Source organism: Cydia pomonella, chromosome 2, assembly GCF_033807575.1.
Source record: "Cydia pomonella isolate Wapato2018A chromosome 2, ilCydPomo1, whole genome shotgun sequence".
NCBI lineage: Eukaryota > Metazoa > Arthropoda > Insecta > Lepidoptera > Tortricidae > Cydia > Cydia pomonella.
In genome coordinates, this window is record NC_084704.1 from 10,866,428 (window position 1) to 10,885,294 (window position 18,867).

The window sequence follows — 18,867 nt, forward strand, 5'->3', positions numbered from 1 at the left end:
AAATACAACAAGCAAAAATATCTGTAATCAGATTGTCATATTAATAAGTCTTTCCTTGGGAATATATGCTGCAATTTAAATAACACAATGAAGCTTTAATGACCTAAATAACTAATTTATTTGCATTAAAGACTTGACTGTTAACAACACTACATTATAAAGGAGTAATTATTTACGAGCGCAACGCAAGATCATATATATCAATAAGATACTAACCCCTTGATAATGATCGCATTAATTTGGAATTATAAACAAAGAAAATACATTTAATTAACGCCACAACATAGTACATAAAAAACAAAACGGACAGACAGATGGACATGACGAATCTATATGCTTAATGCGCTCTTGGCGTCAGCACCGGAGTGCGATCTGATTGCATGGCGGTGGGCGAGTGTGAGAAATGAATGCTTGAGGTTCTGTGAGGTGATGGATGCCAGGCCTTCGAATGTAATGTAATAAATATTGTTTTATTTTGTGTACAATGTTATTGTATCTTCTTTTTATTATGTGCTGTTGTTAATATGTTTGATCTTGGTTGCATGACGCATTAGATTTCTGTAATGTCGTGTAAACATATTTTAAATAAAAAATAAAAAATAAGGGTTCCGTTTTTTGCCATTTGGCTACGGAACCCTAAAAATAAGGCAGGGAGACATAAAAACAAAAATTTGGAAGATAAAATGTGATCCCCAGTCAGCAAGTCAGCATATTGCCCCGGCAAGCCGTGGCGCTGGTTGTGGGGACCTGACTTAATCTAGAATTAAATTAACATACCAAAACCAAAATTCAGGTGAGCTACCCCATAGCACGCCGTAGAGAACAGAGGGCTTACCACAAAAAATGAAAATCGAAATTTTGTTATGTGCCTCTCAATTGCTCAGGTATTCGAGAGATTATAACAAATAAAATACGTTAGTTACATTGAGCATTTCATACAGATAATATATATAAATTGTATCGAAACATGTTAAAAATAATTTTAATATGTTCGAGTTTTACGGGTATAAAAATAAACGTAACGGGAAAACATTTTATCTAGCATATGTCGAGTTGTCGACACAGATTTAATGCTTGCTTGTTAACAAAATAGTTTAGCAAATTTAAAATTATTTTTAATGGAGAAGGCATACTATTCCATCCAATGTTCATGGAAGATAACTTTTTTTTGTAACTACTAATGATATTCCCTTATTGCATATTATATATGCCTATATAATTAACGCCTTGTGTAATTAAATATTAAGTTAGATACGACTATTTAATTCTTAGTAGAAATAACTTAAGACAGTGTTGTTTATATTTAATTAAGAACATTACATGTTATGTACAAATAGGGTGCCATGTGTTTTTACACTCTTTAATGTAACAACTATTATGTACCGTGGTTTCGCAATAAAGATTTCTATTCTTTTCTATACTGTTCTATTATATTCTAGTATGGCTAATCTACTATACTAACATTAGGTGATTGTAATAATAGTTATAATACAGTTATTAAAAGACCGTCAAAAGCATACTTTTGGCGCGTAGGGCTGATAGAGTTGGACCTAGCTAAGTTGGCATCGATTTTGATCTCCTCAACTTCATTCTGTTTGTCAAGTCAAGCGTATGGCCGAGAACGATGACGAATATGATAGGTGTACTTACACCCACAGCCACAGCCACAGCCACTTGGCTGTTTATAATTTATTTTGTTACCTACTTTTATTTCCGACGTTTCGACGCAGGTAGCACTGGCCATGGTTGCGGTAACTGGGGGCCTACCGCGAAAACCGAAATTCGCAAATTGCGGGGATCTTTCTCTTTTACTCTCACTAGACGTAATTAGAGTGGCAGGAAAAATTACCCGCAATTGACTAACTTCGGTTTTCACGGTTATAGCCCTAATGTCCTAGCAGCAGTGTCAAGGTGGTTTCAAGTTGTCGTTATCACCAACTTGGGGATAAGTGATCCAGAAGTGTATTGCTCAACAATTTACAACTAACAAGTTACACTTACAAGCACAGACCAACCCCTAATTACAAATTAATCCGGTTATAATATTAGCTGCAAATGTCGCGACGAACGATAAGTGTAATGCTCAACAATTTTCAGCTACCTACTGATAAATCCGCTACGTGACGCTAGATGTCGACTACGAAAATAATAAAATAAGCGTTTTGATAACAAGAAACTCTATGCTTACTTATTTCTTTATGGCGCAAAGGAGAGCTCTCCGAAACAAATTAGAATTTCGCGCCTTTTTCTACTGACAAAGATGATTTGAGCATGAGGTTTTATTTGAACAATAGATGTTTGTACTGGCCAAATACAACAAGAGACAGATTCAAAATGCCATAAAATCGATAAAAAAAGTAATTTAAATCGTTTTTATCTATTCGAGAACCACTTAATACCGTTCAAGAGATTCAATAAATGGACAGGTACATTATGTACTGGAATAGCTTTGACTTGATTTTTTTTTTAATTGACCGCTGTCACTGTCAGAAAATTGACAACTTTACAATTACATTACATGTCGTATGTCGTATGTTATCAGCCGCGTTACGTTTACGTTGCGTGCCGTAAAATAAACGACTTCCAAGTAATATAAAACTACTAGTTTTGAATCATTTAGTTAAAGAACCATGTAACATATAATCAAATACTTTTCCTACTGCTCCTACAAAAAGTTTACCGTATTAGGTATGTAAAAACAGTTACAAATATGACAGCATTATATTTTCTATGGTTTAAAATACGAAAATCACCGATTTTGCTGTAGTAGGAAGATAATGCAATTCAATCAATTTGCATATATGAGACAGTTAAAAAGCTGGAAGTATTAATACTTACAGTTGTTTGCAACTTCGCAATTCCTTTTTGACAACATCAGTTGTGTAAATATTTGACAACATTATTAAACGATAAATATTGCACTATTATAAACTTCTTATACTATTTCAAAATGCACTCCCGATTACAGTTTTTAAATATGTACTGTTGTGTCATTTACATCAAGTTTTTTTGTCTGTCATCACCCATTAGCCAGTCTGCAAGTTCATTCACGGTTCCTCCAACGAATGTACCCATTATCTGCGGGTGGTTCATAACATTCAAAGTGATATTTAGCATGATTGTAGTTCAAAATGGTAATAGAGTAGGCTCTCAATTTATCAGGTTATTTATTGTATGATTTTCTCCTTCAAGACCCCAGACCAATTTGGGAAAATAATTTATTGAGAACAACAAACTTTTCAATTAACACTTATTAGTTTTATTGTTTCAGTTGTCATATAATAAGTCAATATGATAGAGTTGCCTCGTATAACGAGGGCTCTGAGAGCACACACACAGCTTGACAAGCCGAGATGCCTGAAACCTATAGTTGACCCAAGTAAACCAAATATATTAAAAAAAAGAAAAACACAAAGGTTAGTATGGTTCCAATTAGTTTCTTCAGGGGTGCGGTTTTTAAATAAAATTACCATCATAGTCTGTTTCTACTTGAGTTTATTAAATAAGCAAATGTGTATGCATTTGGTTAGGCATATTGTTCTCTAGGCGGGGGAGGGGGGCTCACATTTATCTGCTCTGTCTAAATCCACTAAGATATACGCAAAAATATCTAGTTCTAACTTCCAATATATTCCAAGGTATGGTGCTAAATAAAGTTGGAGTAGGTAAACCTAACAAATTATAAACATTTCATTTACAGATTCAAATCATTTAGTGATATTTACAACTATATAAAAAAGAATGAAACAGGCGTAGATATTAAACTCCTTGATAACCTAAAAGAGGCTTGCAAGCTGCTCACTGGTGATCAACCTGATGATGTCATTGAAGATGCTGCTGTGCTAACACTAAGGATGTTCCTCGATCAGGATATTGTTATGCTGAAGCATCTGACTCAGCTGCGGCAAACTTTCGGAACTGTGATATCTTCAACGGCAAATAAGATTTGTGAGGTCAGTTGAATTCCTTTACCTAAGACTGGCCCACAGGCAATTTGTGTACACAAAAATCTATATTATATTTTTTATTCATAAAATGTGTGTTGTATTTTTCATAAGGTTGGGTAAAGGGCTTTGTTGGTAAATTTAATTTACATTTAGCAATTTTAAATATCTCCATTACAGATTGTGAATGAGATCTCTGTAGAAATATCAGAAGACACAAAAGAATACATCAGAAAAGAAATCAGTGAAGAAAACAAGGAGAATGTAAAACTCTGGGGTGACCATATACAATGCCATTATATTCCCTACAAACTGGCAAAAAAACCTCTTGCAAAGTTACTAAAAAGGCCTGCAACGGACAGCAGTTTTGTAACTGATTTTTCTATGAAGTACAGTGCTCAAAGCAGTGGCGAAAACAGAGCTCCCAAACCTTCGCTGAGTTTGCCGATATCTAAGGTAGGTAGGTAAGGTAGGTAAATCTATATTTTGGCCAACTATTTTGATCAGTAGAAAAGGCAGACAATCAAAACTTATATGGAAAGTTAGCATTCCATGCCTATGTGTCCTGCTGTTTACTGTTTCTTAGCTGTAATTGTATATATATGTTTATTATATACTTATCTAGTAACTTAAAAAATATGGGTTGCCTCTTTTTTTTATGTAAGATATTCACCAAGTTACCATGTACGTACCAGTATGCAGGCTGCTAATGTTGCTATCACATTGATATGATCGTATTTTAACAGTTACAGTGCTAAACAGCACGGAATATCTAACTTAACCGCGTTTACGTCTGGCATAACTATAATCTTAATGGCAACTATATGGTACGTAAATGCAAGACGGAGCAATGTTAGTTACAACATTGGTCTCTATTGCAGTCTGCACCAGCCGGGCTAGCACATGATTGGCGGCAAGATAGACTACCCGTCCCTCTTTAATTAACATTATTAGAAAAAGACGGATAGTCTATCTCGCCTCGAGATACTGTCGCGCCAATCATGTGCTAGGCCTACAGTGCATATATATTCGTACTCATCATAGTGCTTGTGCTGTCTTTATTGTAGGGACTTAACGGCGCTTAGGGTCTGCAGACGCAAACTGATATATGTTTACTGTTAACAAATATCTAAACTTTCCAGTTTGGCAAAGCATGGTTGGAAACTAAAGTCACCGAACTATACGCAAACATCCCAGACATATCCAGTGCTGACATTATGCAGTCTGTCATCACCCTTCTCAACTCTCCGAGGAGCAATGACGACATGCAAAACGATCTGTTCGAGCTGCTGGGCTTCGACAAGTTTGAGTTCATTCAGGAACTGCTGGAGCACCGGCAGGATGTCGTTAACAGTTTGAGAGCGCCGGCGCCGCAACCTTCCTTGTCTGAAAGTAAGTAACTCATTTAAAACCGTAAAACTAATTAAAAGTGGACTACACTATGGTCCACTAGTTTACGCCGTAATGAAGTATATCAGCCAATCTTCTTTTTGATTTTGTCTAAGTTTATTTGACCATTTATGAAAATAGTTTGCCAAAATATTGAACCTAATATTTGGGTTTGTTTTGGACCATAGTTTTACGGACGTAACTTTTGGACTATTTTAGGTGGTTTTACGGTACACAAAAAGAGACAGGCTAATAAAACCATCTGTGCGAGGATCTTTTGGCTTGGGCTATTTTGAGTTCATACGGGATTGTTGGAGCATGTGGCTAATAGTTTGAATACTCCGCCGCCGAAACCTATACCTTGTCTGAGAGTATTTCATATAAGTACAATACACAAAAGGAGACAAACCAAGCAAGCAAACCAATCTTGCGAGTTACTTTTGGCTTGGACAACCGCAACAATGTCCTAGATGTGCAGATAAGAGCTTCATGTAAACCTTATTGAAAAAAAAAAGCTTTTGAAGCCTTATTGAGCTTACTGTGGGACTTAGTCAATTTGTGTAATAATGTCCTATAATATTTATTTATTATTTATTTATTTATGTAACCTAGTGACCTTGTCTAGTAACCTAGTCTTTTTGTAACGTAAAAACTTAAAATAATGCTGCATAAGAAACATCCACGATGATACGTTGCAATGTCGTACAAGCAATCGAACTAAAAAAAAAAAACTATTATTTTCAAGATTTCGCTTGCACGACTTGACGAGGATACAGCCCTGACTTAACGATTGTTGTAAAACAATTATCTAAGAGCATCTAGGCTATTGTAAAAACAATTACCTCTGATTTTCAGTAGCGGCAATCCTGCCCGAGAACAAAATGCCCCAATACCTCTGCCAAGTGTCAGTTCAATCGGAGCAAGAAAAGGCTCTTGCCAAGCTGGTGCGAAAGGAAGGCAAGAAGGCCAAGAACGCGAGGAAGATCGATGACGAGGAAGAGGAACCGGAAATTAATATTGCCCAGATGAGGGCCAAAAGGTACTACTTTAATATTAATGTGTGCTATGTGTGTGACGATCGGTTAAGAAAATGCTGGCACAGCTGGTCTCGTATGGAAGGAGCTGGAGGTAGCCACTCAATATCAGAACAAATCTCAAACTGTTCTGTGTCTTGTGTCTTATAAAGGTTATTTTAAAGGAGGTTTATGCCATAATATATTGACGAAGAAAATTGAGTATAGAGGCATATTGCCAAAGTAAATTTTGTACTCAACTAAATTTACTGCAATCTTTCGACACAGGACTAAAACTCTTAGAATGACATAGGCAATTTGACCCATGTTCTTTCACTCATATCTGTTAAATATTAAACGGTGTCGCAATCCACTCGATTATAGGCTAAAGGTATATGGCCATCTATTCTAGCATATTTTTTCTTGATTTCTCGAGGCATGTTTTTTTCTTAGACTTTATTTATCTTATACTTTGTTATTTTTTAATGATTTGTAGTTTAATATTGTTAAAACACTTAAAACACGATTGTCGCGAACAATATCTTATGAAAACTAATATTTCCGTTGACAGGATATCAGAACTAACAAAGCCAGTGGTGCCATTCTCGACGTCAAAGAAGGAAGTAGATCCAGTGTTACAGAAGATATCATACTTTCAAACGAAAGTGCAATACCCTAACGTATACGACTCCTCAATTGAAGCTAAGAACGCAGCAGGTATTGATAATGATTTTGGACCTTATGCTAAGAGTAACAAGAGTGGTTTTGGTTGACACGTCTGAAAGGTACCGAAATGAAACCAAGTACTAAGCTTCCACTGTTGATTTTTCGGCTATATATAAACTGAACTAGCTATAGAATGACTCATTCTCTAAATGAATTCCAACTATCTATTTATGACATAGATACTTAAACTTTTCACTGCTATACCAACAAATAACAAGTATTATTGTTTGGCAGACCAGAAAAGGTCACGAAATCCCCAACTTACAGGGAAATTCAATTTTTCGTGCCTACCTACTATTTTCAAACTCGCCGCCTCTTGCTACTTATAAAATTGGTTAAATTGGTTAATTGGGTAAAATTGGTTTGGTTAGTTTTATTTTTGAATCCATTAATCTAATAATTCACTGTAAGCCTTTTACTTGACCAGGTTTCGTGTCGGGGATGAAGCTGCTACTTCCCGAGAACGCTACGAGGAAGGATTACAAAGAATACGAAGAAGTCATCATACCCAAGAACGACCAAGCACCGCTCTCGGTCGGCAACACCCGCGTGCCCGTCTCCGACATGGACGAGGTAAGGGAAAATTAAGGGTATTACAATCACTTAAATCCCACTAGCCCCTTAACTCACCATCATATTATGTGGCTAAAGCATAACCTTCTCTCTCGTTTGTCCTACTCCAAACTTTTAACTAGTAAAATCCTGACACTCCCTAAGACCCTCCGCAATCCTGACAAAGGACCCAAATTCCTAACGTATGGTACCTCTACATCCTTTAAGGTCTTTATTATCTGATCTAATAATCGATTCCCATTCCAACCAACATTCTCGGAACGTTATGGATTATTGTGTGAAATCAAGTTCTGTATACACCAGACGCATTATGCTTTTACGCTATCTCCCTCTCTGTCAATAAATGAAACAGAATCAATTTCATTTGAAAATTGACTTTTTTTTTCAGATAGGCCAAATGGCATTCGAGAACATCAAAGAACTAAACCGCATCCAGTCGGTAGTGTTCCAAACGGCGTACAACACGAACGAGAACCTGCTCATATGTGCGCCCACGGGCGCGGGCAAGACCAACATAGCCCTGTTGACAGTGGTGCATCAGATCAAGCAGCACATCGAGAACAACGTTATTATGAAGAACAAGTTTAAGGTAGGGGTAATTTATTGTTCACGCTATTGTTCCATTATAAAATACTGCTAAAAATGTTTAGGGGCCGCGTCTGCCTTTAGCAGATAGATTAATACTAATACGATCGGGCGGTTACATCAAATCGTCTGTCACGTTAAAGCGTTCGCTAAATTTTATTGTATGGGAAGTTGCATACATTTCTGCTGCGTGTCGCGTAGATCAGTCATAAAAAACCTAAACTAGCGTGCCGCCAGCAGCGGGACAAGGCCCAATCTGCCGGGGGCCAGGGCCGCAGAGAGAGAAACCTATATACTATACGCGCCGTGTCCAAGATTACTTACTGCCTTCTGCATCTGACCCTTGATTCAGCCACCCAGCGAGAGTCTCTAGGTGTTGATCTGAACAATGATCGTCGAACCCACATGGCGGTTATCTCGTGACCCAAGTCTAGGTACTTGCTGGACTTGTCCTTCTCGGCTTTCACGAGATTCTCATCATTGAACCATTTTTATTATTATAATGCAATTCAAACTATTTTATTTATTTTACAGTACATATGGTGCTACTTTACCGCACTAGTGCGAAAATTAGCATATTACGTTACTGTGTCGAGCATTTAAAGGGCCATATATACTGTAAAACGTTGTACGATACATGTGCGAATACCTATTAATATTGCACTATTATAAACTAATTACCAGAATTACCTAATTCGCAACTCGTGTCGATTTAAAACACTCCCTTCGGTCGTGTTTTAATTTATCGCCACTCGTTTCGAATTTCCTATTTTTATTATTATTTTTTATACTATTCTAACATGTATTCAGTATGTGTTGCCATAGTCATTATTTCATTCCACAAGGCGCTAGCTGAGCTGTAGTAATTGCATTGTTAGAACGGCGAACACGGTCATCTCTTACGGAATTAATTGGATGTTATTGTTGACTTAAAATTTAATAAAAAAAAACTACAGCACATATGTAAGTGTTTATTAGCCACACATAGAAACGTTTTTCAACCTAACATGGACCGTCGTGATCCTTGTAGAGACCGATACCCTTGCTGTCGCATAACATCAGGCACTCGCTGAGATAACTGCGATAATTAGTGGCACAGAACGGTCTGTACGGAGGATGCGGCCGTGGACAGCTCTTACGACAATCGAGACCGTTCCCATGCAGGCGTTTTTTATGATGCCTTAGCCGCTGATAGCGAGGGTCGATCATGAGAAAGTCACAGAGAATTCCACCAACCAATCCGAATAAAATCACTGAAAAAAAAAAAAAAACGTTACTATGGTTTACGTCGGTCCACCTTTGATAGAATGTTTTTCGCTCTATATCTTCCAATCCAGTATGCGCTGCCTACGGATGCTGATGTACGCATTGTAATGTAATTAGAAAGGAACAAAAGATATGGCGCGCCGCTCGTGGTTGGCTTTTAACGATTTACCTTAATAACTCGGAAAGTATAGGTACTTCTGATTAAAATTATACTAGTCTAATCCATCAGCTATATCACTAGTATATTCGCAAAAACGTATATTTCAACATTCTCAAGGGAATCACAATATATAGAATACTCTTCGTTGACCTAGAACTATAGAAGTAATACCGTCATTTATAATTAAATCATAAAAAATAGTCTTTATTTAAAGTACTTAATGCTCGAGGTTAAGCAAAGGTATGTAGGTACCTACAAAATTGTACAGAACCCTCGGTGGACGAGTCTAAATCGCACTTGACCTGATTTTTTTCTATCAAGACAATTATTTTTTTCAGTTATGCTTAAATCTGCCCTCGAAAATATACGAGTAGTCTAGTTTCCACCAGGATTTTCTCATGGCCCTTACCCTTGATTAAAACGCATAAAATATCAATATAAAAATTGCACTTTTGCCTAAGGGGCCCATTCATTACCACTTCGCCGGACGATATCGGCCCGTCAGTTATTCGCAAAAGCTGACAATGGCGAATAACTGACAGGCCGATATCGTCCGGCGAACTGGTAATCAGTAGGCCCCTTCAGCCTTATCTTAAGGAAATCTCCTTTTTAATGATTTTTCTACCACTCCCCGTATAATGAGCAAATCCATGTAAGAGCCACAAGAACCTTGCTGCTGTCATACAATCTAAGTTACGCTCTCGTTTTAAAACGACAGGCGGTAGCAACATGAAACCTAGCAAGAACATTCAAGTACCTGGTCTATGTCTGCTATTAGAAATTGTAATATCTATATAGAGCGAATAGAAGTTAAGTTACACATACATAATATACTACTAGATTTATTTTCTTTTTATTACAATGTTTATTAACAAAAACGAATGAGTACCAGATATAATTATATACCAAAGAGAATTGATTGTTTTAAGAGGTAAAGTCTAACAAGGAAAGGTACCCGACTGTCCGGTTCCGATTTAATTTACATTTATATACTCGTATGTTATAGAGTAGTCAAAAATAATAGACACGTATTTTTTTAGCTGCCCACACTCAACCTATTGAGAGAAATTGTCCTCCAAAGTACTAAAAAGTTACTAAATCTTCTAACTTCTATAGAAAATGATGTTCAAGCAACTTGCTAGTTAATGGTTGGTTTGAGTATATGTTTGAGAGCAGGAAAAAATAATGAGCACGTGTTTTGTTATATCGGCTGAAACTAATTTTTTCCAAAAAAAATCGACATCGAAATTTTATAATATCTTATCGCTAAAGATACACATAAAGACGGGTGTTTTTTAGGAAAACTTGAGTTTAGGCAGATATAACAAAACACGTGTTCATTATTTTTTCCTGCTCGCAAACATATACTCAAACAAGCCATTAACTTGCAAGTTGTATGAGCATCACTTTCTATAGGAGTGAGAAGATTTAGTAATTTTTTAATACTTTGGAGGACATATTCTCTGAATAGGTTGAGTTTGGGCAGCTAAATAAAATACGTTTCCGTTATTTTAGACTACTCTATAACATATATAAATAAAAATCATATCGGAATCGGACATTTGGGTACCTTTCCTTGTAAGAAAAGAACGTGCCCCTTAGTTGACATCCAAAACAGATGGTGCTGTACTGCGCCATATGTTTTTGGTCACTGAATTGTCAAACGTCAACTTTTGACAATCAGAGTTACCGCAAATTGTATGGAGCTGTACAACGCCATCTCGTTTTCCTGTTAAATTCGAAGAGCGAAGTTGTCTTAGAATTTAGACATCTTACTCAATCAATGTATCTGTGATATATATAGTGCATATTATATTACTGCAATATGTACTTATATATTTCAGCATGTCGTTTTACTTAAAACAAGAACGTAACTTCGATTGTATATGTATAGGGGTGGTTTTTAAGCGGCAGATTCTTGTGACTATAAAATCTAAATTTAATTAAACTTAAACTGTAGGTAAAAAATAGGTCTGAAAGGATTAAAATATACATTTCTGAGAATCAACAAACAGATTCATTGGCACTATGCGTTAGACAACGTTTGCGGCATAAGACCCAAAATTGCTATGTGGTTATACACAGCGGTTGTGAGGCCCATAATTACCTACGCCTCCGCGGTCTGGTGTAACAAAACCAACCAAAAGACGGCAATAGAAACTCTAAACAGCCTGCAGCGCACGGCTTGTTTAACAGCAACAGGCGCCTTCTCCTCGACACCGGGGGCGGCCCTAGACGCACTGCTGGATATTATACCACTCCACTTGCAGGTGCAAAAGGAGGCTAAGCAGTGCGTCTACAGAATATGCACGCTAAACAGGCCAAAATGGCGCTCTCAAGCATTAACCAAACTAAAGGCCTGGGTTTTTGCAAATAGAACCCTTAGCATGCCCACCGATGACACGCACACTGAATGTCAGTTTACTAAACTGTACACAGTAAGTTTGATACCTTTACACGAACAAGAAGAAGTACACAGTAGATATACCTCCTAGAGACAAATGGACCAACAACCAAATGTACGTCGAAGAGGGAAGCCATATTTGGTACACGGATGGTTCCAAGAAAGGCATTGATGTAGGATGTGGGATCTATGGTGAGAGACCTAAGCTCAGAGCCAGCGTCAGCATGGGCACACAGGCCTCAATCTTCCAGGCTGAAGTCTACGCCATCAACAAATGTGCGGAGATTAACCTGGATAAAAACCTACGACACCAACATATCTACATCAACTCAGACAGCCAGGCTGCTCTGCTGGCACTAGAATCCCTTGAGTCAAACTCAAAACTAGTCCAGAACTGTAAAACAAACCTCAATGCACTGGCAAACTCCAACAAAGTCACACTTAGATGGGTACCAGGGCACTCCGACATTAACGGAAACGAAGAAGCGGACGAACTTGCTAGAAAGGGCGCAGACACACCCCTGGTCGGCCCAGAACCGTTCTGTGGAATCACAAAACGGGATGCATATTCACTGCTCAGCAATTTAGAAAAAATAAGGGCAAACGATTGGTGGAAGTTCGTAAAAGGACAAGAACACTCGAAAGCTATCAAAGGGTTCAACAGCAAAACTGCTAGGGAGCTTCTAGGGCTCAAAAGACACAAAGCCTGCGCGGTGACCAGAATTTTGACTGGACACTGTAAATTGAACAAACACATGTTTCAAATCGGAAAGAAACAAGACGCGACATGCAGGTTCTGCCATGAGTCAGAGGAGACTGCAATGCACATTCTCTGCTCCTGTGGACCACTAATGTCAAAAAGAAGTACCCACCTAGGGCGGCACGTATTGCAACCCTATGAGGTACAGAACATTACGGCCCAAAGAATCTGGAATTTCCTGGATTCAACGGGCATCAGTAATGAACTTTAAAGGGCTGTCACAATAGACCAATGCCTGGTCGACGTGGCATTCAAAGGCCCACAAACTACAACAATAATAATAATAGACAACGTTTACACGTGACGTCAAGAACAAAAAATCTTTGAAATATACTTACATATAATGACGGACTTCATGTTTACTGAAAGCGCAGTGAGAAACTAAGCCAAATCATTGGACTTATATATAGTCACAAAAGCGCGTACAGTCGAGTTCATAAATATGTATACATTTTTTCACCTTATTGCAAAGGATTAAGGTGAAAAATGTATACATATTTATGGACTCGACTGTACCCTCCTAATGGTATTGCCGATGCTTGTAATTTTTGTTTGCTCGGTAGCCCGTTACTAATTATAATTAATCAATTTACCTAACATACATCCTTGCTTGTATATTTCTAATTAGACTCTGACGTCGATTAAGGAACCGCAGCTCTTATGAATTGACAACATTTAATTGACTCGGTATGTATAATTATTAGGTAACTTAGAGAAGTTTATGCTGGTTTCTATATTTGAACGATAGCGCCATTAAGCGAATCGTCACCAATGGCTTCACTTTCTCTTACTTTCATTTTGATTTGTCGCAACGGGAATTACTCCCTTATTCATTAAAGCGCTACAAGCCTTAATTAGCTAATAATCGTTTGTTTTAATCTGTAATAATTATTTAAATATTATTATTCATTACAACGGACCTTGATCGCGTAAAATTATGTTTTAAATTGACCACCGACGTTTCGACGACAGCGTGCACTCGGATAATGAGTAAAAATAGTGAAAATTTTAAATCAGTGATTTAAATATTTGTAAGGCTAGGAAATGTAACTTTTTTAACACCTTTTATGTAAACCCTTAAATGATTATGAAAGGGATGACTAATTAACTGGAGTTTCAGGAATTAAATGAATGAACTCATTAATTAATTGAAGCTTGTAATCGGGGCATACAACTTTAAAACAAGACTGGCCAAATGGTCAACAGATTAGATCCTAATTTTGATCCTTTTGCTATGACTGGCTTCGAAGACTGGGCTAACGGTCAACTTAACCTGAGTAGGTATACCCAACTACAAAAGTGGATGAACACTTTATGACTGGAACCTACTGGGCACTACAGTCACTATGGCATTTGTTAAACGCTCATCCACACTACACTAACCGCCAAAGTAATACTCAAAATAGCGTTCCAGCTTGGGAGCACAGCCAGTCCACATTCATTGAGTTTCTAGTCGGTTGACGACTGATTTCGATAGCCTCCCGTATTTTGTGCTGAAATACGAAATCTTGCTTGTCCGGCCAGCACCTTATTAAATCGAATATCAAGCTGCCGCCGGCATCGGTTTTATATGGCATATTAACCTGATTTGTTTTTAAGGAAATTTAATACATTGGGCGTTGTAGCATTATGCGTTCAATGAGCTCCATCCCGGCTCTCCGACTATATCAAAATAATTAAAAAAGGAAATAATTGATAAATATTTTATTGCACAGAAGAAATAGGTAAGTAAATATCAAAAAACATAAAATAGGTAGTACAAAGCGACTGGATCTCAAAAAATAAGGAAAGAAAAACTTTCAGAAGGCAATAAACGATAGTTGAAGCAAAAATCTCAGGATCATATCATATCATCGGACACTGTTTTATGTCTCACAGACAGGGTCCATCGCGGACCTTGTAAACGCCTCTGCCCGCCGTCTTGCAGTTCATCTCGCACACGCTGTCGTACGAGTTGCCGTCGCTGGCGCACAGTGGACCCATCGGGTCGGGCTGGCAGCCGCACAGCTGCCCGAAGGCACCCAGCACCATGCCCAACAGAGCGACTGTGGACAAATGTAGTTTATTGTAAAAATCATCAAATAAGTTTCATTTCAGTAAACTGATTAGTTAAGACGTTTATAGAACACTCGCTATAATATTACACAGGGTGATTTCGGGGTCGTGGAGCAAGAGAACAAGACATCACACAGACTCAAAGATGAATCTAATGATGATGCTCATTATTTATTATCACCAATAATTATAATTATTTTTCAGATGACAAGTAGAAATTAACATTTTTGCATACAATTTGGTCACCCTACTCAATGTGTCGTCTTGTCGCTTTCCATACAGCGTATGTCAAGTCATAGGGTGACCATGATTACTTCGTATAAAATTAATTTTACTTAAAAACTTTAATCAAATACTACCGTATGATAATGTGGATCATTTATAGATTCAGAAAAAGTGGTTCTGGATCACGACCCAGAAATCACCCTGTATTTAAGCATATTATACGGGCTGAAATTTTAAGTATTTTAACCACCAGCCATACTCAGCGTAGTGACTGTAAGTCATACTATGCCGTTCACTTTCGGACCAATGCCGTAATCACGAAAAAAAATCATCACATCGAACGTATGAAACAGCCAAAAATTTTTTCGCGATTTCGGCATTGGTCCCATTATATAAGTTGTTCAGATATGTCCTATAAAATTTCACACTGTATATTATAAATTCAAAACACTTTTCTTTAGCAGCAGCAGAACGATATGGTTACTTGTACCTCCATGCTGATATTTTCATAATATCATGACATGAAATTAGCATCAATCCAATTTAAAAAATATTATTCAACTTGATTATCACTACCGCACCCCTCTGGGGCACACAACTGACCAAGCGTTCAGCGTCGTTTCCATTTCGTATCATGTCTGGTCCGATTCCGATAATAAACTGTTGTTGTAGAATAGAGGGCCGAGGATAAACGCGTGTAACTTTCAATACAATACAAGCCAAAACTATCAACGGTGTTTTTTTTAACTCCGCTAACTTTAGGGTATGGCTAAGTATACATTTAAGGAAAGTGAACGGCATATTTTTTTTTTCGTAATAAGTAATTAATAGAGTTGCTGTAACACGGACATTATATTTAAATACACCAAACAATTGAAAACTATGACATATAGATATAGAAATTGTTGCGTCGTGGCAAAAATATACAGATAAAAAGAAACTTATACATAACATTACAACGTATTACATTACATGACACAAATTAGCCACGAAATGGTCCCGACTCAGCATGGTGTTAAGTATATCAATAATATTTCGAATATCGATGATCCGAGATAGTACTTGCGTTTAGTAGCAAATGTATAAACTCATACTAAACACCAATCAATTTGTAAACAGGCCCTAAGGCAAATGTACACATTCGTAAGTAGGGTTGCCAACCGTCCCGCTATATGCGGGACGTCCCGATTCAGTAGCCCTAGAGTATGCGTCTCGCAAAGGAACCGCGCGGGACGTCGATTGTCCCGATTTTAGGCTAGACTAGATTAAAGCCAGTGAAACCAACGTTGAATTGTAAATTACAGTAATTTGAGAACGAGTGATTTTATTTTTAAAATACCGCGACGCGAGTAACGAAAAGAACGATTGCTTGTTTTTATTGCAAGTTACAAGTTAGCTTTAACGGAGCGGACCCAGGCAGTTCCAGGACACATCTTCAGCTTGTTACAACAACAGTGACAGCGCCTATATGACCACTTGGCGAACATCTGCCCGACCCGAACCCGGATACGTCCTTAACACGTCCACAAGAGAGGTATGGGCATTGTGAATGTCATCTCGCTTTGTGAGGTAGGGCACAGCCAGTGGATGTCATTCCAGATGTAGAGCAGAGCCAAACTGGGGAAGTACCTCCACCTTACAGAAAACTGCAGCCAAATAACACTAGACCCTACTCAGTGTTGTGTTCCTGCCGGTGAGTAAGGTTGCCAGAGCTCAACGAGGGGCGGGAGGGTTATTAAGGTCGGCAACGCGCATGTAACTCCTCTGGAGTTGCATGCGTACATAGGCTACGCAGACTGCTTACCATCAGGCGGGCCATATGCTTGTTTGCCAATGACGTAATATATAAAAAATCTAAGAACAGTACATTTTTTCTTGAAATGCGAAGATGTGATAATATTAAACTGGATTTATGTCTGATACAGCGGCCATATCACATTTGCAATGATTTATTATATCCTCAAGTTAATAAAATTATAAATTTCATGTAAATAGAATAATAAATATACACATAATAGTAGCAAGAAGTAACTTACAAAGAATGAGAGCCAGTTTCATCTTGGAAGTCGGTTGGATTATGTGGGTGGTTGTCAGGTCTTTGCATTTATATAGCAATGTTTATAGCCATAGGTAATAAATCTTGGTCATTTATGTATTGTCAACTTAAAAAACAATACATCAAAGATTTAATAGACAAGTCTGCTTACGTAGTTAGTATTAGGGTTCGTACTTAGAGCTTAACGTTCGTAGTTCCAAAAAACTCATTGCTACGAGCCGGGATTTGAACCCGCGATCTTCGGATTGAAAGTCGCACGCTATTTCTCGTGTTACATTTATTTAATCTAGATATATAAAATTTCCGTTTCCGTTCATTTCCGTTACTTAGATATTGATAGATAATGCACAGCCTAAACCGTTGAGGTTAGACCTTGAAACTTGAAACAAGTTATCTTAAAATAATGCAGAGTTCCAGTTTGAATAGTACATTGTGCAACGAGGGGGGTAAGTGAAATTTTGGATACGAGGTTGGTAATTCCCGACAGCTGCAGCACCCGAGTTTGCAAAATTCTTACCCCCGGAGTTACACACAATGTTTTTCATCACACTTGCGAAGAAAAAACTAAATTTTAAGCGAAATGATTCTTAAATACGGTGACATATCAAACATTCGTCCGCCATTTTGGAATTTCTTGGCAGGTGAGGCATCGAAGGCACAGACCTATTCGGCATTCAGCCACGATTGAAAATTATGTCAAAATAGTTTAAAGGGCTGTTAAATTAATCAAATTAAATAATTTTAAACATAAAAAAAATATTAAATTGTAAACGTCAGTATTTTAAAAGTAAAACTCTAAATATGCTACTTGGTTTGTATGAATAAGTGACATAGTAAAAAAAAATCTTCTTTTTCACAATCCATAACTGGCGCGGAAACAAAATAAGTCAAAAAATTTCCTTCAGTACACCAGCATGAAATAAGATCTTTTTCGAGCAAGTGTGATGAAAAGGATATTTGAGGTTCTTCCCTTAGCGTGGGTAAAGCGTGTGAAAGTTTTTAATTATTTCTACGTTCACTAACCTATGCTGTCCATTTTTAGATCATCTACATAGCGCCCATGAAAGCGCTTGCCTCTGAAATGACAGCGAGCTTCGGGAAGCGTCTGCGCGGCTTAGGGATCGCGGTACGCGAGTTGACTGGCGACATGAAGCTGACGAAGACGGAGGTGCAGCAGACGCAAATGATCGTCACCACCCCGGAGAAATGGGACGTCGTCACTAGGAAAGGAGCCAGTGAGTAAAACGATAACTAAATATTAATTAAAATAAATGTCCCATTAATAACATTTTCATGTATATGTATATGTTGCACTGGCAAAAAGTTATCAGATCTCTTGTAGAGCCAAGCTTCTAACTCTGCAAGCCCTAACTTCACAAACTCTACACCGTGGTCAAAAATCTATGGCTTGGCCGTTTCGCTACCGTCACGTGGGCGTAAGGTGAAAAATTTATTTAGTATTAATTATTTTTATTATACAATACTTCTTGAAGTAACGAAACGGCCAAGCCACTTATTTTCAATCAATCAATCAATTTTTCGTGTTATGGCTCCATCAAGGTGTTGATGATTCTGCCAATGTCGAGGTTGGATAAGCCACGGCCAGTATATGAATCTTATCATATTACGGTCATAGAAAGTGTTCGGTGCCACTTATTTTGACTAAGGTGTAGTTTGTGAACTTAGGGCTTGTAGACTCTACAGGAGATTT

General features: G+C 37.7%; 1 protein-coding gene and 2 long non-coding RNA genes across 5 annotated transcripts in view; 1 reads left to right on the forward strand and 2 right to left on the reverse strand.

The window, feature by feature from the left end:
- Positions 1 to 2,509: 2,509 nt before the first annotated feature.
- The window catches only part of LOC133534120 (activating signal cointegrator 1 complex subunit 3), a 40,482-nt gene continuing 24,124 nt past the window's right edge, over positions 2,510 to 18,867 (forward strand). The window contains exons 1-10 of one of the 3 annotated variants that reach the window (XM_061873211.1): positions 2,510 to 2,688; positions 3,272 to 3,416; positions 3,701 to 3,953; positions 4,125 to 4,400; positions 5,087 to 5,336; positions 6,189 to 6,372; positions 6,918 to 7,063; positions 7,500 to 7,645; positions 8,034 to 8,234; positions 18,199 to 18,391. In XM_061873211.1, the coding sequence (XP_061729195.1) occupies positions 3,292 to 3,416; positions 3,701 to 3,953; positions 4,125 to 4,400; positions 5,087 to 5,336; positions 6,189 to 6,372; positions 6,918 to 7,063; positions 7,500 to 7,645; positions 8,034 to 8,234; positions 18,199 to 18,391 (1,774 nt within the window). In that variant the 5' untranslated portion in view covers positions 2,510 to 2,688; positions 3,272 to 3,291. Of the gene's footprint in view, positions 2,689 to 3,271; positions 3,417 to 3,700; positions 3,954 to 4,124; positions 4,414 to 5,086; positions 5,337 to 6,188; positions 6,373 to 6,917; positions 7,064 to 7,499; positions 7,646 to 8,033; positions 8,235 to 18,198; positions 18,392 to 18,867 lie in introns of those variants that run through there. The other 2 variants (XM_061873216.1, XM_061873222.1) reach the window with 2 other exon arrangements.
- On the reverse strand, positions 9,189 to 13,325 carry LOC133534151 (uncharacterized). Its single transcript, XR_009801989.1, has 2 exons — positions 13,159 to 13,325; positions 9,189 to 9,483 (listed from the first exon to the last, which is right to left on the reverse strand). It is a non-coding gene; the product is annotated as an uncharacterized LOC133534151 (long non-coding RNA).
- On the reverse strand, positions 14,510 to 18,192 carry LOC133534149 (uncharacterized). Its single transcript, XR_009801984.1, has 2 exons — positions 17,137 to 18,192; positions 14,510 to 14,865 (listed from the first exon to the last, which is right to left on the reverse strand). It is a non-coding gene; the product is annotated as an uncharacterized LOC133534149 (long non-coding RNA).